Source organism: Delphinapterus leucas, chromosome 14 (genome assembly GCF_059928025.1).
Source record: "Delphinapterus leucas isolate spDelLeu-1000000601 "Yukka" chromosome 14, BTC_Dleu_Yukka2, whole genome shotgun sequence".
NCBI lineage: Eukaryota > Metazoa > Chordata > Mammalia > Artiodactyla > Monodontidae > Delphinapterus > Delphinapterus leucas.
Window position 1 is genome coordinate 972,589 of NC_143142.1, and position 19,616 is coordinate 992,204.

At 56.5% G+C, this 19,616-nt stretch overlaps 1 protein-coding gene and 1 non-coding gene across 10 annotated transcripts in view; both read right to left on the reverse strand.

The window, feature by feature from the left end:
* EP400 (E1A binding protein p400) overlaps nt 1–19,616 on the reverse strand; it is a 112,808-nt gene that overhangs the window by 19,700 nt on the left and 73,492 nt on the right. For 7 of the 9 annotated variants that reach the window (XM_022598058.3, XM_089894318.1, XM_089894317.1 and 4 more), the window contains 18 exons: nt 16,920–17,122; nt 16,663–16,832; nt 15,002–15,198; nt 13,212–13,323; nt 12,918–13,061; nt 9,747–9,887; nt 9,466–9,549; nt 9,043–9,174; nt 8,792–8,836; nt 8,532–8,685; nt 8,172–8,413; nt 7,886–8,059; nt 6,530–6,666; nt 6,339–6,395; nt 3,440–3,518; nt 3,066–3,323; nt 1,979–2,027; nt 1,789–1,898 (listed from right to left, as the gene is read on the reverse strand). In XM_022598058.3, coding sequence (XP_022453766.2) covers nt 1,789–1,898; nt 1,979–2,027; nt 3,066–3,323; nt 3,440–3,518; nt 6,339–6,395; nt 6,530–6,666; nt 7,886–8,059; nt 8,172–8,413; nt 8,532–8,685; nt 8,792–8,836; nt 9,043–9,174; nt 9,466–9,549; nt 9,747–9,887; nt 12,918–13,061; nt 13,212–13,323; nt 15,002–15,198; nt 16,663–16,832; nt 16,920–17,122 — 2,488 coding nt within the window. The remainder of the gene's footprint in view (nt 1–1,788; nt 1,899–1,978; nt 2,028–3,065; nt 3,324–3,439; nt 3,519–6,338; nt 6,396–6,529; nt 6,667–7,885; nt 8,060–8,171; nt 8,414–8,531; nt 8,686–8,791; nt 8,837–9,042; nt 9,175–9,465; nt 9,550–9,746; nt 9,888–12,917; nt 13,062–13,211; nt 13,324–15,001; nt 15,199–16,662; nt 16,833–16,919; nt 17,123–19,616) is intronic. The other 2 variants (XM_022598063.3, XM_022598059.3) reach the window with 1 other exon arrangement.
* LOC115804131 (small nucleolar RNA SNORA49) lies at nt 15,486–15,613 on the reverse strand. The gene has a single exon (XR_004024982.1). It is a non-coding gene; the product is annotated as a small nucleolar RNA SNORA49 (small nucleolar RNA).

Sequence of the window (19,616 nt, forward strand, 5' to 3'; positions counted from 1 at the left end):
CGTTTATTTTTTTTTATAATTTGTAGGCTTTGGTATCCTAGGGAATCTTTGCCTAAACCAAGCAAAGATGTTCTATGTTTTTTTCTAGAAATTTTATAGTTTTGGGTTTTACATTTGGGCCCATGATCCACTTTGAGTGACTTTTCATATACAGTATTAGTAACAGTTCAAAGTTCATTCGGCTTTGAACGTTTCCCCAGTTCCTCCAGCACCATTTGTTGAAAAGACTGCCCTTTCTCCATTGAAATCCCTCGGCACTCTTTTTTTTTCTTTTAAAATTTTATTTATTTGTGGCTGCGTTAGGTCTTCATTGCTGTGCGCGGGCTTTCTCTAGCCGCGGGGAGCGGGGACTGCTCTTCGTTGCGGTGCGCAGGCTTCTTGTTGCGGTGGCTTCTCTTGCGGAGCATGGGCTCTAGGCGCGCGGGCTTCAGTAGTTGTGGCTCACGGGCTCTAGAGAGCTGGCTCAGTAATTGTGGTGCACGGGCTTAGTTGCTCCGCGGCACGTGGGATCTTCCCGGACCAGGGCTCAAACCTGTGTCCCCTGCATTGGCAGGCGGATTCTTAACCACTGCGCCACCAGGGAAGCCCCTCTTTTTTTTTTAAAGAGTTCTCCTCTCTATTTTTAATTAATTAATTAATGGCTGCGTTGGGTCTTCACTGCTGCGTGCGGGCTTTCTCTAGTTGCGGTGAGCTGGGGCTACTACTCTTCGTTGCGGTGCGCGGGCTTCTCATTGCGGTGGCTGCTCTTGTTGGGGAGCACGGGCTCTAGGGGCGCAGGCTCAGTAGCTGTGGCACGTGGGCTCAGTAGTTGTGGCTCACGGGCTCTAGAGCACAGGCTCAGTAGTTGTGGCGCACGGGCTTAGTTGCTCTGCGGCATGTGGGATCTTTCCGGACCAGGGCTTGAACCAGTGTCCCCTGCATTGGCAGGCGGATTCTTAACCACTGCACCACCAGGGAAGTCCCTCCCTGCACTAAGAGTCCCGCCCGGCACTCTTAGTAAAAATTAATCAACTATGTACATGTGGGTCTATTTCTGGACTCTCTATCCTACTCCATGGATCTATGTGTCCATCCTTTTCCCAACACCACACTGTCTAGTTCACTACCAACAACACCTTCATAGGAAACACATTCCTCAGAACCCAACAGGGACATCACTCCATTTGCCAAAGCACTGCTGACTTTGAAGCAGCTTCTCACTCAGGGCACATGTTGTCTTTAGATCTGTGACTAAACTGCAACTCAGGATGTAAATGTAAACTCCTTTATTTCCGTCATTTATTTTTGTTTTCTACGGTGACACCACAGACGGCAGGTGTGTCCAGGTGAGCGCCCTGTCTCCTGGTTACATGCTCAGAGGTCTTGTGGCTCTGCGTCTCTCCCTCTGTCCACATCTGGCCCCTTCCTGCTTCCCACGCATGGGCCTAGACACCCATAAACACACTGCCCCGCCTTGTGCCCGGTTGTGCAACGGCGCCACGTCCACACACACGGGCAAACCTGCCGCTACGGCATGTGGGCACCCTGTCCGTGGAGTTGGAGACGTGCCCTTGCACCCCCTCCCTCCTCCTGGAACCACGGTGGGGGATTTCAACACACTCTCTCCCAGAAAGCACACGTGGAAACCATCCTCTGCACCCCTCAATGTCCTCGGTATTTTATGAAATGCAAACTAGATCAGGACTTTCTGTACCAATGGAATGGAATTTTTTTTAAGAAGCCAACAGCTACTGCAGCGTCCTGGGTCATGCATGCCACCAAAAGCACCCAGGATCAGGGACAACTCACAGTCAAGGCTCCAGGTGCCACGGGTGAAGCGAGGCGCTTGTTAATGGACTGGAAGGTGGCAGCGGGGACGCCGGCGATGGTGTTCACGATCACATTTCCGCTCACTGTGCCTGCGGGGAGAGGACACGAGGTAGGAGAGCAGGAAAGAACTCACCTCCAATCGCGGCACCTCACCCGTGAGACTTCTTACCCGCGGGCATGCTTGTCCCTGTGACGGATGTCTTGATGGCTCCTGCCTGCTGAAAAAAGAAAACCATTTGAATTTCAGGTCAAGCTTCGCCCTGCGTGAACACTCCAAAGCCTTCCCCCTCATCAGGATCAAATCCAAACCCTTGGTCACGGTTACTCGGCCCGCACGGCTGACTTCAGCCCCCTCCCCCCACCTCCTCCCACAGTGCTGAGTCTGTCCCTCGGTCACCAGGCTCCGGCCACACCGACCCTTCTGAGCCCCACGTCTGCCAAGTTCAGGGCCCCTGTGCTGGCCGTTTTCCATTCTTTTCTGACTAATGTCCCTTGGCCACAGCCCAGGGGTCAGCCCTGCAGAAGGTCTCTTCCTGACCACCCACCACTGTTCTCGTGGGCAGGGAGCAGCCCTCACACCAGGCAGGTGTGCTTAGTTTTCTGAACAACGAAGAACGGAGCTGCCAAGTGCACATCGAACGCCACTGCGGCAAATGTAACAAAGAACACGGGGTGGAAATGACCCCGTACAACAAGACCGTCCCGCGCCGGGCAGCAGTGCTTCCCCACGTGGGACTCTTAACGTGTCGCCAGGCACACACAGAGGGAACGCGGCAGGGCACGGCGGCGACAGCGCAGGGTGCGTAGGATCGACACGTTGCCTTTCTTTTTTTATGCACTTCACCACCTTCCTCTCACGGGCACTGAAGATGCACACGCGCGTGCACAGCTCTGGGGGAAAGTGGGGCAGGGTGGGGAGAGGGAAGTCTGCACTAACAGTACCTGCTCTTCGAGTCCGTAGGGACAAGAGAGGGTGACCTCTTCACGCTTCACAAAGCCCTAACTCCACACCTCCCGCTCACCTCCACCTAAAAGAACGGCCTCGTCTCCCACATCGCTGCCCAGTGAACCCAGCCCAGAGGGCGGAGCTGACCCAGCACCGGAGAGACGGGGTGAGGCATGCGCTTCCTTGAGGGGGAGACTGGAGGAGACTGGGCTGGCCTCCCACTTCCTCTGGGAGGAAGGTCCGCGGGCTGGAAGCCACAGGACCCTGGACAGGGGCGTGCTGGAGCTGACCGCTCTGTGTGCCTTCTCACCAGCACTGCAGCGCTGCCCACCGTCGTGATCGCAGGGGGCGCCTTCGGCGGCGGCGGCGTGGGCTGCGCCGGGGGCTGCGCCTGGGCCTGGGGCTGGATGGCGGGCGGCCCCGCAGGCTGCTGGCTGCCGGCCGACGGGGGCTGGGGCAGCGGTGGGGGCGGCTGCTGCGGTGGCGGTGGCTGCGGCTGCGGCGGCGGCGGCGGTGGTGGCGGCTGTGCCACGGGTGGCTGCTGCGCCTTCTGCTGGTCGGCCAGCGCCTACGGGGCAGGAGGGAATGGAGCCGTGTGGAGGAGCTGGCCCGGGGGGCGGGGGGGAACCCCCCGGCCCCCGGCCCCCCTCGCGGCCCTCCCGCCGCCCGCTGTACCACACACACCTTTTTTTCCTTGGCGATGCGCTCCGCCCGGAGGGATGCGACCTGAATAGGAGGCAGGGGTTTGTCGTAGTTGATTCCACTAAAGACAAGGGAAAAACGAGAAATAAACTGCGAGTTCTAAGTAGACAAACGCGCTAGAAATCCAAAGTCCTCATTTCCGACAACGCCGAGTGCCGGGACGCCAAGGCCGGGGCCCGAGCGGCTCGGCCCTGGAGAGGAGAGGCTGCCAGTCTGCCCCAGACCACGGCGGCTCCCACTCCCTCGCAACAAGGACCACCTGCCAGAGGCGGGCCCGGGCCCGGTCCCCTGCAGCAGCGGCACTCGGCACGGCGCCTGGATACCACGCGTCCCCGAACACGTGGGGCAAGAAAGCCTCTTGGCGCCGTGCTCCTCACTGCAAACCAACCGCCCCCGCCCCCAAAGCCAGGCCTGCCCCCGCCTGCACTGAGCGCCAGCCCTCGCCCCGCGGAGAGCAGCCGGCCACCCGCCCAGTGCCGTGAGCGGCCCACAGCCCTCCGCAGCCTCTCACAGAACCCTTGCTTCCAGGGGCTCCTGGGCTGACGGTCACCTACCAGCCTTGAATCCTGCCGCGGGAGGCTGGCTCTGCCCTCGTGTGCCGCCTCTGCATTTCGGGGCGGCGCAGGTGTCGCTGCTGCGCCTGTCTGGCCCCTCTGGACACCAGCCCTCCCGCGTCATGTGCCCTAGCTCACGCAGTGTGTCCTCTCCCATTCTCTGACCTTGCCCACGTCAGTCCACTCAGTCCCCCGACCCCTCGAGGAACTCCTGCAACCCACCCTGCCGCCCCCATATTCGCATGCTGGCCCCCCTCACCCCGTGTCTCTCCATCACGCCTGGTGGTAAAGCCACAGCCTCAGCACACTCCCCACTCCGCCTGCCCCAGGCCTCCACCACTGGGGGGAATCCAACCGCTGGGCATGGCGACGGTCCAGCCGCCGCAGCGGTCCCTGCTCCACATCCAGCTCCCTCCCAGGACACACGGCCTGGCCTCCCACTGCTTACAGACCTTGACCCTGGCCACTACCTAGAGACAACCCCTCGGCACACCTGGCCTGCATGTGGCCAAGGCCAGCCCGGCTCCACCCTCATCCTGTCTGCCAACCTCTCCCACTGGCGTCAGACACACAAAAACAAAACTGAGCCACCGAGATGCCCTCCAGGTCTGCATTCACCTTGCAGCCTCTCTCCAGCTCACTCTGATCGGCCTCACACCACCCCTGCTTCCGCCCAAACTGCGGGCCACCCCTGTGCTGCCCTGCTCCCCGCCGTGGTGGCACCATCCCCAGACCTCCTCCCTCGCATCCTGCAGGCCAGCCTTCTATTCGCCCACCCTGCTCTCCGTGCCTTCCCACCCGCCGGCCCTCACTCGGAGGAACAAGTGTCCCTTCTCGCACCCGCCCCGTTCTCCCCAGCTCAGCCAGGCTAGGTTCTGTTCCCCTTCAGGATGAATCCTCGCCCTCCGTAAGGATTACTCAGAGTTTGTGTCTTGTGCGAGAGAAACAGGAGGGCAGGACTGGGCCCGCCTCGTTCACTGCTGAACCCCGGCCCGGCCTGTTTTTCTTGTTAAGAAAACCGATTAATGAAATCATCACCAATTTGATCAATACACACATACGGAACATGTGCTCTGCGCCTCTAGCCTCTAGAACCCCTACGTCCACGGAGCTCCTGCAAGATGCTGAAGGAGTCAAGTAAAAATGCAAAGATGATCCGCTCCAGGAAGAAACACAGAGAGGGGCTGGGGCGCGAGTACCAACGAGGAGAAGGTGACGTGTGAGGGAGGGCCTGGCGGGGGGCCGACGGGTCCAGACAGACGGTCCCAGATGGAGCGACCCGCAAGGCCGAGCCAGCCGCCAGGCGGAGGAGCAGGCCGTGGAGGCCGGGGTGCACGGAGCGGGAGGGCAGCACAGGCCTTGGTCCTTGGTGCGGCCGGGGGGCCCTCAGCAGGCACAGGCCCGTGTCAGGCGGTATCTGCAAAACCTACCTGGTGACGAGGAAGGCTTGAGCCAGAGGAGCAACTGGGCTCCATCTGAACATGTGTTTTTTCCCGATATTTTATTAGAAAAAGGCAAACATGCAGGAAGTTGCAGGGATTTTATAGCAAACGCCCATGTGCCGAGCAACTCAGACCGTACAGTTCTCTTTCCCTCTGTCCGCTCTCTCACACCTACCCATCTCTCTACCCATCTACCCAGTCATTTTTCTTCCTTTGCAAAATTTCAAGGCAAGAACACTCACCCCAGGTCTTCCCTGGTGGCGCAGTGGTTGAGAAACCGCCTGCCAACGCAGGGGACATGGGTTCGAGCCCTGGTCCGGGAAGATCCCACATGCCGTGGAGCAACTAAGCCCGTGCACCACAACTGCTGAACCTGTGCTCTAGAGCCCGCGAGCCACAACTGCTGGGCCTGCATGCTGCAACTACAGAAGCCCACGCGCCTAGAGCCCGTGCTCCACAAGAGAAACCACCGCAACGAGAAGCCCACGCACCGCAGCTAGAGAAAGCCCACATGCAGCAACAAAGACCCAACGGAGCTATAAATAAATTAAATAAATAAATAAACAAATAAATAAATAAATAAAAAGAACACTCACCCCCACCCCCAACCCCGGTCAACTGGGTACATTTCTAGGGCGGGGCCAAGCAGACGTATGCCAGCTGAGAGGTGGCAGAGCCGCTGTGACACTGTCAGACTGCAGGCAGGACACCCTGTCCCGTGAACGGGGACACGAGTGTGCCCGGCCCGCCTCACCTCGACACCACCCCCAGCTGATGGCTGGACACGCCATTCACACAACAATTCACTGAACTTGTAGGGTTTAAGAAAACATTAAAATGAAATCATTTCAAATGATGAAAACTGTGTCACACATACAGAAATACCTTTCTGCCAACACGGAAGCGTGCTTGGGGTTTTTCTGAAAGGGATTCATGCCAAGCCTGTAACACACAGAGAGAGAGAGGATTACTGAAGAGAGGACAATGCACTGAAGAAGGAAGGGAAGGCCAAGGACGCACAGAGGAAATCAAGCCCCCGACCCCATGGAGCCGGCGCAGGGGCGCGGGCCGCGTACAGAGGCTTGATGGGGGGGCTCCTCTTGCCCGCAGTCATCTTCATCAGGTCAAAGTGGCTCGTGTACAGCTGGGTGTGCGTGGCGTTCTCGTCCTGAGCGTACATCTGGCCCGTGCGCAGAGGACGGTTGTTCTTACTCTGAAACAGGATGGGGGTGGCACAGCAGGGTCAGACGCCGACCCTGCGAACAGGGTCCCCGACTGGGAGGTCTAACGTGAAATCCCCGGCTTAAACAATGAGTCCCTTCTTCCCACCCTTCTCTCTGAGACTCAACACAGATGAAACAGCAACGACATAGTGGCCGTCGTCCACCGACCGCAAACACACTCCCCAGCCTGGGCTACGCCTTCCCGCCCGTCCCGCCTCCAGCTCGGCAGACAGCAGTGAGGCCGAGTGGCCGGGTTGACACAGCCAGCGGCCTGCAGCCAGCGCGCCTTCACCCTGGTCGGCCCCGGGGCACCAAGTGGCGGCTGTCCCCCAGTTTGGAGACAACTGTTTTTAGAAAAATGAAAACCAAGATTCGTTAAAGCGTGCTTATAGAAACAAAATAATTAATTTCCATGAATTAGGAACCCAGGAGCAAACTTCATCAAAGCCCAGGATATCTGCCGCTGCCACGCATGCCCTGGCCCGTCCCAGGCGGGAGACGCGGTCATCGCTCCCACCCTATGACTGGGCGCCGGCCACAGGTACACGCCAGCCCGACGCCACGTGCCGAGGCTTTCTGCATGGAGGCCACAGACACCCTCCTGAGGACAGGCGAGGAGCTGAGAGGCAGCAAGGCAGGGACAGAGCAGACGGAGGAATGGAAAGAGACAAATGCAGCTCAAGGGAGACGAGGAGAGGCAACGCCCTGGAGACCTCCTCAGCAGCCACGCGGACTCGAGGGGCCTGGCTGCCCCGCAGGTGGCCTCCTGATGACAGACACCACGTACTCGGCTGTTCTGCACTCGGAGTCTCTGATGCCCGCGGCTGGGACCAGAGTGTCTAGCGCCTGTCAAACCGCTGCAGTGGCCAAGACCCCAGGAAAGCACAGTGATGCACGAAGGGGGAGGCACCGACAGGCCCCCCCTCGATGAAGCTAACAGCACAGAGCCGTGCCCGTCTACACAGCCAACCCGGGAGGGAGAACGAAGCGCTAGGACGGCGCCGGGCCACAGACAGACAGCACACAGAATCTTCCAAATGACGCAGCAGCGCGGATGCTCTCTGTCAGGCAAGATCTCGGCGCAGGGACTCCGGCCGGCGGGAACGGGGACTGGGACTATGTCTGCCCCAGCTCAGGGCCGCGCCCAGCACCCCGCGCCCCTCCCTCCCCCTCGCCGAGCCACGTGCCCCGCAGGAAGGGGGCCCTCACCTTCCCCTCCTCCCTCGGGATGAGCACGTTCTCGTAGCGGTTCCGGCACTGCTTGGAGGAGCGGTAGATGCGGCTGCAGGAGTTGACGACGTCGCTGACGAGGTCCCAGTTGGGCGTGTGGGCCGGGGACACGACTGTGAGGTTGAGCGGCAGCTCGAGCAGCTGCTTCACGGCCTGGAGGACCAAGGTCAGGCGCCGCGGGTCAAGGTGCTGCGCGTCAGCGGCTTCCCCGCCCTCCCAAGGGCCCTGAGGACGCAGCCAGCCCAGGCCGAGGCCCAGGACTCACCTGCAGCAGCGCCCAGTCCTCGCTGATGAGCCACTCCGGGTTGTCGGGACCAGACTCGGCGGCTGGTTTGGCAAAAGTGGGCAGAGGCTTGGCGAACTGTGTCTGCTGCTTCAACAGGATGTTCTTCTTCTGCTCCTTCCCCTCTCGGCGGATCTTCAACATGCCGGGCGTCGCGCGGTCGAACAGTGACCGCGGGGGCACCACGGCCTCCCCGTGACGCTGCTTCTTCTTCCTGCCTGCGGCTGCACGGAGAGGCTGCTTCAGCCAGCAGGTCGGCGGGGAAGGGGGGCAGCAGGGCCGCGGAGGAGGATTACCGAGGCCACCGGGAGCGCCGAACCCTCTCCCGCCACAGGAACCCACCTGACGGGTCCGTCTTGTGTCTCCGGCGCTCCTTCCTCACGTACACGGGCGGCAGCTTGGACTCCGGGATGGGAGTGCTTTCGTACATGAGACACATGACCGAGTCGATGTAGATGTCGTTGTCGTCCTGGGGGGGCGTGGGCGGCGTCCAAAGCTGCGTGCGGAAGGGAGAGCCCTGAGCCGTGTGGCCCCAGGAGCAGCCGCCCGACAGGGCGGGAGGCGGGAGGCGAGCCCAGGGACACGGGGAGGCGGGCACTCACCGGCATGACCTCCGTCTGCCCGTCGGCGCCCTCATACACGAACTCCTACAGGAGAAGGGGAGCTTTTCAGGTCCACCCAGCCCTGGCTTCAAGCTGCAGCCACCAAGCATCTACCTTCACGTCGGTCAAGTCTTGGAAATAAGCTCGCAGCGTGGCTGTCGAGAAGCCCCGCGATGCGTCTGCGCCCCGGCCAGCGGGCAGCGCGGCGGGGAACGCCCGCGCGGGTAAGGGGAGCCCTCGGGCACACGTACCGCGCGGCAGGCGTCCTCCCGGGTGTAGGTGAGCAGCTGCTGCTCGGGCTCGTGCCGTGCCCGGGCCTCGCGCTCCCGCAGTGCCCGCGCGTGCCGGGCCTCCCACTCGCCCACGGCGGCCAGCACGGCGCCCTGGAGAGACAGCGGTCGTTCCCATTGCCGCCCACGCCCCCCACGCCCCCCAGCCCTGCCCCGCCCCTGTGCTCCCGGCCCAGGCCCTTCTCTTTGTTCCCAATACGTGACCGAGGAAAACTGCACCTGCAGGTTCCTGAGGCTTCTCCCTTCCAATCAGTTTGTACACAGGTGGGTCTGGGTTTTATTCCTTTAATTCTAGGCAAGTCACACACTTAGTTCCAACCCAGTTTAACCCTGAAGAACTTGAGATTCTCACGTGTTAAGATGGTCAGAAGCTCCTTCTCTTACCTCACTATTTCTCTCCTTCTCTTGATCAGTGGAAGTATGGAATAATTCCAGGTAATTCAAAGCATACTTTTCAATTGGTGTGAGCTGTTTCAAGATGTATTTTTTGAATACGGTTAACAGCAAGTTCACAAGGATTTAGTTCCTCTTATAACCCCCCCACCAACACTTGAATCAAAACAGCGACTGTTCTTGGTCAAGATGAACAAGAAATATCTCCCAGAAGCGTCACATGTTTAAAGTATTTAGGTGCAGAGAAGCAAATGAAGTAGAAAATGCCAAACCTGTCCCATGAAGTCCGCTAACTCCTCCAGTGGCGAGGGCTCCTCGCCCCACCGGGAACCGTCGGGGCGCCGAGACCCGGGCGCCAACTCCTCTGCCGGCTCATGTGCGTCCTCCTCCAGACACTCGATGCTCTTGAGGGCCTGCAGGAAGTGCGCCCTTAGTGGACGTGACTCGGATGCGCTTTCAACACTTCAATTGAGGGGTACAGCCCTCACAGCTGACTACGTGCCCACACTGTACACCGAGCCTCCCACGGTGATGCCTGCTCTCCTCGGCCCCCCTCGCACGCCTGAGACGGCGGCGCCGCGGGCACAGGGAAAACGGGCACGCCCCCGAGAAGAGCCACAGGCACACAGGCTGACACGCACAGCCCGGCCCCCAGACTCAGAGAACCGAGCAGGATGGGGCGTCTGGCTGCATCTCACACCCGCCACCCACCACCCTGCCCCGGTCCTGACCATGAGAACAATTCTTCGTCGTGCACGAGATACAGGCCGTGGTCTGTGGTGAAGACAGAAACCAAGCCCCCAGAAAACGTGCTGCAGACGGCGACAGACACGCAAGGGTCAGTGTCACCACAGTTCAAGAAGCGCCCATTAGACTAGCAGATGCTGCACGTGCCTCTCCCGACACCCGACAGCCAGGCTGGCAAATGCAGACACACGCTCACATCGGGGTCGGGGCTGGGGGGACCCTGCAGCTGAGAGGATGTCGGTTAAGACTGGTACCTCTTTCCAGGGCAATTGGGCAACATCCGCAAAGTTTAAAATGTAACCCTTCCTCACACGATACCCAGGAAGTATTTCCAGACAGACCGTACATCTAAGTATGAAGAACAAAACACTGAAACATGGAGAAGAAAATAAAGAAGAACCTCTCTTAGAATGCAAAAGCACCAACCATGTGATAAAGATGGTCTGCTGGGTGGCATTAGGACCAAGAATTGCTGCTTGCTGAAAGACAGCATTAAAAAAGGCAAACCACAGGTTGGGAGAAGACATTTTACATGTATCCCACAAAAGCCTCGCATCCAGAATACAGAAAAAAAGCCAACAAGCCATTAAGAAAAAAAAGAATCCAGTTAAAAAAAAAAATAGGAAAAAGACACGAACGAGCACTTCATCAAAAAGCATCCACGCTGCCAATCAACGCAAAGCTCACCAGCCAGGAGCAAACTGCACTTCAGCCAGGGATGCGCCCACACTGTCCCCCACGCCTGCACCTCTGAACCGGCCCCCAGTCCAGGGTCAGCATACAGCCAGGCGATGGTCCCAACCCACATGTCCGCGGGCAGCCCGTCTCCATCCCCCTCGTCCCCCAGCCATACCTGGCCCCTACTGTCCGGACCCGGAGGTGCTGCCCCTCCACCCCTAACACTCCTCCTGGACACCGCATGGCACACCATCTCCGCAGGGTGATGGTGTGTCATCTCTCCTGTCACTAGAATAGAAGCTTTGTGGAGGACGAGAGTTCTTTCTCTCAACGCTATACCCCTTCTGCCTACAACAGTGCCCAACTCACAGTAAGATGTTCAGCCAGAACGTTTCACAGAACCTGTGTGCTGAAACACCACACTGTGCCAACATCCCAGAGATGCACTGAGAGACAACAGCAAGGGTATGTAACACACTCACATTCCTCAAACACACATGCCTTCAGGCCTCACATGTTTCTTCCACGATCCATGTAAGATATATACTTTTAAAATTTATTTATTATTTATTTATTTTTGGCTGCGTTTTTGGTCTTCGTTGCTGCGCACGGGCTTTCTCTAGTTGCGGCGAGCGAGGGCTACTCTTCATTGTGGTGTGCAGGCTTCTCACTGCAGTGGCTCCTCTTGTTGCGGAGCACGGGCTCTAGGCGCGCGGGCTTCAGTAGTTGCGGCACGCGGGCTCAGCAGTTGTGGCTCACAGGCTTCAGTAGTGGCATGTGGGCTCAGTAGTTGCGGCACGTGGGCTCAGTAGTTGAGGCACGCAGGCTCAGCTGCTCCACGGCACGTGGGATCCTCCCGGACCAGGGCTGGAACCCGAGTCCCCCACACTGGCAGGTGAGTTCTTGGACACTGTGCCACCAGGGACACCCCATAAGACTTTTAACAATGGTTGAGTGGTCACCTCCAGGACAGGTAACCTACTGTTTCCCTACTATCATTTCTGTTATGAGGTTTCTACAATCATTTCTGTTATGAGGTTTAGGTCATGCTATTTGACGTTTTTTTTAAAAAACCTGATGCACGTATCACCAATTTTTAAAAGAAAACGGTACATCTATCTGTCCCTCCTGATACCGAAACAGCTGTAAGGTACTTCTGTGCAAGTGACATTATACACAGACAACTCCTGGAAGAAAACGTGAAAGACAGCTGACAGTAGTGGTCTCTGAGAGGGAAGTGAGGGCCTGGTGCAGGACACTTACTTTTCATTATAAATTCTTGAAGGTTTTTTACCACATGCATTTATTACTTCTCAATCACTGGACAGTCAAGTTTCAAAAACAGGAGAGGAGGTGTCCTGCAGTCAAAGGCCCCCAGGAGGCAGGACGGGAGCAGGGTCTCAGGGAGGGAAGCGAGGGGCCTGACAGCAAGCGTGTGCCAGGTCTGCACAGCAGCACTGCCCCAAAGCAGCAGCGCGCGAGCCAAGCACGCAGTCTGTGACCTCAAGTGTCCAGGCCGGAAACACAGAAGGCAAGATTTCAGTTAGAATCCAAGGCGTTGTTATCTCAGCGGGTGACCAACACAGGGAGGCTGAGTACGACAGCTGCTATTCTTTTTGGTTCTGTCCTCAGAGTGGGACGTGTATCTCACACGCACGCCGGGGCTCCCTGCAGCGCGGGGCATCCTCCCCAGCAACGCTGTGACAGAGGTGCTGACACAGCAGGGTGGAGGGGTCGGGGCACAAAGTCACACAGGACGGCGAGGGGTGGCCCGAGAAGCGTGGGTGAAAACGGCGACGGTGGCAGGGTGGGCAGCGAGGCCCACACCGCTCTCTCGCGCGTCCTTCACCTATTTTTACAACTAAAATCCCCCAAGCCAAAAGCAGGGAGGGAGGGGCTGACAGGTCAGGCGCGAGCGACTGGAGCCTGGGGAGGGGGCAGCAGCAGTGTCGCAGGAGCGGAGGGCAGACCCAAAGTCCCAGACCCGACGCTGCCAGGCCGGCGCTGGCCACCCTCACCTCTATGAAAGGCCTGGCAATTTTGGGTGCGATGGTTTCTGTGACAGAAGGTTCCTGAGAAAGGACGACAAACTCCTCGGCTTTCACTGGGAAGCCAGTGTCATCCATGGGTGGATAAACCTCAAACAGCTCCTGGATCGTCCGCTGACACAGAAATGAGTAGCACTGAGCTCGAGACCTCCGTGCGTGGAAAACCGCCAGCAGCCACCCCCTCAGCCGTTAAACCCACCCGGTTCCCGTCACTGCGTGGCAACCCCGCCCCCCCGCCCCAGGCCTCCTCGTGGACGAAGGTACCTGCGTGAGGAACGCCATGGAGTAGTCGTTTCCCTGAGCAGCCACTTCTCGGATCAAATCTTTGGTTCCATTTTTCAACAATTTCTCTTCAATGGAATTGCCACTCACGAGCCTACAAACCAAACACACACGTGACAGCTAAGTCCCCGGGAGCCGAGGACGGCACGAGTGCCACGGTGCCTGGACCACCCGGCAGAACAGCACCTGCGTGGCATGGCTTGTCAGCCCCACTCTGCGCTGCTTCCTTCCTTCGTGTGGTGCCCAGAGGTGACCATGCCTGTCCCGCCTCCCGCACGGCAGGAGGGCGGGCCCCGGAGGCCCGCATGCCACCCATGCTGGCCATCCATGTGCCCCACCGGCCTCCACCTGGAAAGGCCCCCAGAGGCCTCCGGACCCTCGAGCCCCGTCTCCTTCAGTGCTGATGGTGGCGGGCGGGTGCCCCTGCATCACTGTGCACCTCTCTGCACTGTGCCCCCAAATGAACCCGTGTCCAGTGGCTGCAGCCCAAGGATGCGCGTCCCCTGGCTCCTGCTTTGTGCCCCCGGAAAGCTGCATTAACCATTCCCACACCCATGATCAGCGCTTTCACTAAAAAATGATGTTAAACTTTTACTATCGCTTTGGGGAAACTTCACAATTTTACGAACCAGGTCTTCCCGTCTAAGAACTGAGCACATCCTCCCGCTGGTGACATCTCTCAGCTTATGTGCCCTTCCACGATTTTACACTCTACTTCCTACACATCCAGCACCTTTACTGCTAAGGTCATTACTGAGAGTTTACAGATTGTGTCTCCTGAGAATAAAACGTTTTCCCCCGTTTCTAGCTAGTAACTGCTAAAGGGCCAATGATAAGGAAGGGATTACACAATGAAACATTATCCATTTATATAAACAATGTATCAAATTTATATTTATTAACACAGAAATACACTCATAATATACTGTTAAAAGAAAACAGGATTAAGACTGGCTGCTGGCATGAGCCATCTAAAAAAAATCAGGGAAATGTCTGGAAAGACATACACCAAAATGCTACTAACTGCCGTCTGGGCAGGATACTTATTCTCTCCATGTGCTTTCCTTTTTTTTTTTTCTTTTTCTTTTCAATGAACAAGTAATACATTTATAATCAGGAAAAAATTAAAGCTATTTAAACACAGTGCATGGATGACGACGTCTTGATGAAAACGGCGAGGGTTACGCACGTGGGCTGGAGTCCCCGTCCCAGGCTGGCCGCCAGGGACCACACCCTCGGTGCCGACCCCACACAGAGGTGGCAGGAGCGCAGGGGAAGGGGGGCGGCGCGTGCCTGGCACACTCGGGCACCAGACGGGCAGCCAGCGGGGGCCGAGTGCTGCTGTGCTCCCCCAGTCGACACTCCCAGAGCTCAGAAACAATGGCAGAGCCTTCTCTGCTTTCCTCAACTGCGTGTGGTTGGCCGCTTATAAGATTTAAATGCTTTCAATAGAGAATTTACAAATTGCTAACTGTTAAGTTATGATAATTTATATCTGAAAATACTTGAAACAACCTAGAACATGAAGCGCCCTCTTAAGGGTCAGGGACTCCAGGAGAAACACAAGTACCCGTCGGAAGGACAGCAGCTGCATCTCAGCAGCACGACGCAGTCACCGTTGCAAACGAACTCAGCTGCGTCCCAGGCATGCTGAGTGTAAAGAAAGAGCGCACGGGACGGCAGGAACACGCGCCTGCCTGAAGGAACGTGAACAGAGCGTGCGAGAAGCTTCTGCAGTACGCTGCAGCCCCCGGCCCAGCCGCCTGCCTCACCTGTATATGTGCACGTCCTTGCGCCGCCCGATCCGGTCGCACCACTCCTGGGCCTTGGCGTCCATCACCGGGTTGAGGTCGTGGTCGTAGAACACCACCGCGTCCGCCTCCACCAGGCTCACGCCCGTGGCGCGGCTGTGTGTGGAAAGGAGGGCACAGAAGACCCGCCGGTCCCGGTTGAAACTCCTCATCAGGTCCTGAGGCGAAATGAAACCCCGAGTTAGCATCCCTGCCAAACAACAGGCAACCTCTGACGTGTTCTGGTACTTATCAGTTAGAAATTATTCCGTAACAAAACTGTTCGGTTTGTGTTTCTTTTGACGCGAGGTCCGTGTTCCAATTACACCGGACTTTAGCATTTTATTGTGGCTCTTCCGGGCACGTGCCGCATCTCTCGCTTACTGGTTGCCGACACCTCTACCCTGTTTAAGCATCGCTAGTCAGCAGGTACAGAAAGGAAAGTGTCCGACCCCACCCGACCTGTGCTGTCAGCTCCACGAGTGGGCCCCACGGGACAGCAGTCTCCCTGGGGAGGGATGCGTGCTCGTTCATGTACCCTCCGGCAATGCCAGGCGCTTTACAGCAAAAGCCCCTGGAGTAAGGCTGAGGGAGCAGCCTCTGGCCTCCCCACTCCCGCAGGGCCGCCAGCTGAAATGGCCTCATTCCCACGACTTCTCTCCTGCAATGACTTCAGCGCCCAAACAGACCTTAGCAGGTGTGACCTGCCCTCTTCCTTCAAGAAATTCTCTATGTAATTTGTTACATCACTCCAGACAGAACTTGTCACTAAGGCCGTGGTGTACCTCCTTCCAGGCCTTCTCAGCATGGGGACGGCTGCCTGTGCTGGACGGCGTGAAGTGGGTAATGTGATATACAGGCCAGCAGCTTGTCTGCACTCGGGAATGCTTTGCCTTGATACTAAAACCTGTTCTGAAACGCTGTTGAAGATGGCTTCCTAGTTCACGCTGTGGGACACTCGGGACAGGGCCAAGCCCTGTGGCACGCAGACCACTACTGACCCATTCTCCTACTCCTGGACTGGGACTTTGCTCCCAACTGGGGCTTACCACAAACATTTCCACCATCAACAACTGTGCATATGCACCTTTGAGTGCTGCTAAAGGAGAGGGCCCTAGATGCAGAATTAGCAGGTCAGGCGCATATCCTTTTTCAGGCTCACAACCCACACTGTCAGCTCGCCTTCTAGAAAGTTGTGCTAATTTGCGCCCCACCAGCAGCGCACGAGAAAGCTGCTCTCACTGTGCCTGACGGAATCAAGCAACCCTTAGCTAACCTGACAGGTAAAGAACGGGCATGTTATTTTAACCTGTAATTTTTTAACTGTAGATCAGTCTGCAGAACTTCCCTGTTTTCATGTGGCTGCCTCCCGAAGGACACCCATCTCCTCCTTGTAAGGACTGCAGGTCACCAATTTTGATTCTGAGACATCTAGCCGACTGCATTTCCCAAATAACAGGACTTACGAAAAAATATCAAAGGATGGAGCTAAAGTCCAAAGACATTAAGAAGTTCTTCCCCTTGTTTAGAAAGCATGACAACACTGAGTTTGCACAGCTCTGAGAAACTAGGTTAGAAACTGGCGATCAAAGTTAACCCAAATGAGTCATAAATGATAACAAAAGAAATGATTTATTTCCTACCTGCCGTTGTTCACTGTTGGCGTTTTCATCAATTCTTATATAGGTGAGATAATGGAAGTTCAAGAACATTTCTAAAATGTCTAACATGAGAACCATCTGCGATAAAATCAGCACTCGACGTCCTTCAGATTTCAACTTCTGAAGTAAGATAGCCAACGCTTCCAGCTTTCCTGTGAAATGAGTAACATCAACAGCGTCTCATACTCCAAAGCAAGTGCATCCGACACGGGCAGCAGTACAGACGGGGTGTCTCGTACCTGAGTCAAACTGGACCAGTCTCAGCTCGGGAAACCGCAGGGAGCGCAGAGCTGTCACCCGCTGCAGCTGCTGGGCGAAGGGCGCCGTGTGCTCCCGCAGGTAGTGTCTGAAGAGCCTCATCTTGTGGCTATAGCGGGAGGGCGGCCTCGCCACCCACAAGCACGGGGGCGCGGCCACCACCGGCGGGATCACGCACACCACCCTGAGAAGCAGAAAGCACATGTGTCACAGGTGGCGCACCTGGGGTGTCTCCGCCGAGCGGCCCCTCTGTCTCAGGCAGCGAAGGCTTGAGAAGGAAGAGGGCAGAACCACCTGGCAGTCGGGAGTCACCAGGGCAGCCAGAGCGCCTAGCTCCAGTCACCGGGCTGCTGGACCACACTATCACAGCAACCACGGGGGCGGGTCCCGACCAGTCCCGGCCAGTGAGGGCTACCCAGATCAAAATGAACAGCGCAGGGCACCCCCCAGGGCAGAGGGATGGGTGCAGAGGCAGCCTGCCGTCTTCGGATGGGAATTCCGGAATGCAGGCAATTCTGTCGCCTGGACGGTCTGGGGGAGGATGTGAGCCCTGAAGCTGCTACAGCCACCGTGCCACCAGAAAGGGAGCCAGACTTGGGAGGAGGGGCCCCGCAGAGAGCAGCACCATGACGACTCAGATGAGCCATTACAGCCAACCTGACACCCACCTCCCAACCTGCAGGCACCACCTGCTCCAGAAAAGCCCTCATTCTGGGACTCAGCACAAGCCGGGCTTGCATGATGACTTGCTACCAACTGCATGCAAACTACAAAACCACTTATGACCAAAGCTCTGATCAATGAAATCAAAGAAGCACTAAATAAATGGAGAAATATTCCATGTTCATGGACAGGAAGATCCAATACTGTCGAGATGTCAGTTCTTCCCGACTTGATCTAGACGGTCAATGCAATCCCAGCCAGCTATTCTGTAGCTACCAACCGACTGAATCTAAAGTTTATATGGAGAAGCAACTGCCCGGAAGAGCCAACACGATACTGAATAAGAAAAAGTTGGAGGACTGGCACTACCTGACTTCAAGACCTACCAGAAAGCTACAGTGATCAACAGCACGGTACCGGCAAAAGAACAAGCAAACAGATCAATGGAACACAACAGAAAGCCCAGAAAGAGGCTCTCATAATTACAGTCAATTGACTTTTGGCAAAGGAACAAAGGTAACACAAGGGAGCAAAGACAGTCTTGTCAACAAATAGTGCTAGAAGGCTTCCCTGGTGGTGCAGTGGTTAAGAATCCGCCTGCCAATGCAGGGTACACGTCTGAGCCCTGGTCTGGGAAGATCCCACATGCCGCAGAGCAACTAAGCCCGTGCGCCACAACTACTGAGCCTGCACTCTAGAGCCTGTGAGCCGCAACTACTGAAGCCCACGCGCCGAGAGCCTATGCTCTGCAACAAGAGAAGCCACCGCAACGAGAAGCCTGCGCACCGCAACGAAGAGTAGCCCCTGCTCGCCGCAACGAGAGAAAGCCCGCGCCCAGCAGTGAAGACCCAACGCAGCCAAAATAAATAAATATTATTAAAAAAAAAAAAGAACTGTTATCCAAAATACACAAAGAACTCTTAAAATGCAACAATAAAAAAACAAACAACCTGTTTTAAAAATGGGCCAAAGACCTTAGGAGACATGTTACCAAAGGTATACAGATGACAAATAAGGATATGAAAAGATGCTCAACATACATACCATCAGGGAAATGCAAATTAAAACAATGAGATACCACCACACATCTATTAAAACAGCCAAAATCCAGACCACTGACAACAGCAGTTGCTGGCGAGGCTGTGGAGCAACAGGAACTCTCGTCAGTGCTGCTGGGAGTGCAGAACGGTGCGGCCACTTTGGAAGGCAGTGTGGCGGTTTCTAACAAAACCAAACATTCTCTCACCGTGTGATCTGGTAATCACGCTCCTTGGTATTCACGCAAATGAATTAAAAGCCATGTCCACACAAAAACCTACACGTGGGCGTTTATAGCAGCTTTATTCATAATTGCCAAATCTTAGAAGCAACCACGTTGTCCTTCAGTAGGTGAACGTATTTAAGCAGACTGTGGTGCTTCCAGACAATGGAATATTATTCAGGGCTAAAAAGAAATGAGCTATTAAGCCATGAAGAGACAAGGAGAAACCTTAAGTGCCTGTTCCTACGTGAAAGAAGCCATCTGAAAAGGCTGCCTACTCTATGTTCCGACTATCTGACATTCTGGAAAAGCAAAACTATGGAGACAGTGAAGATAAGTGGTTGCCAGGGTTTCGGGCGGGGCTGGGGCAGAGGGACGAATAGGCAGAGCACAGCGGGGTTTCAGGGCAGTGAAACTACTCTGTATGATCCTCTAACGGCAGGTGCGCGGCACTACACACTTGTGCGAGCCCACAGAACACCCAAGGCCAAAAGCACAGCCCCCAGTGCACCGCGGACCCTGGGCGCTGACGATGAATCACCGGAGGCGCGTGGGCTGTAACGAGCGCTACTCCGGCGCGGGGTGCTGACGGTGGGGGCAGCTGGGGGAAGGCGGGAGCCCTGCGCGCCTTCCCCTCGGTTTTGCTGTGAACCCGAGACTGCTCTAACAAACAGCCTCTGTCTTAAAAAGTCATCTGTAACGTCAGAGGAAAAAGAGGAAAGAAAGACAAGTCGGCATCCGAAGCAAGACAAGT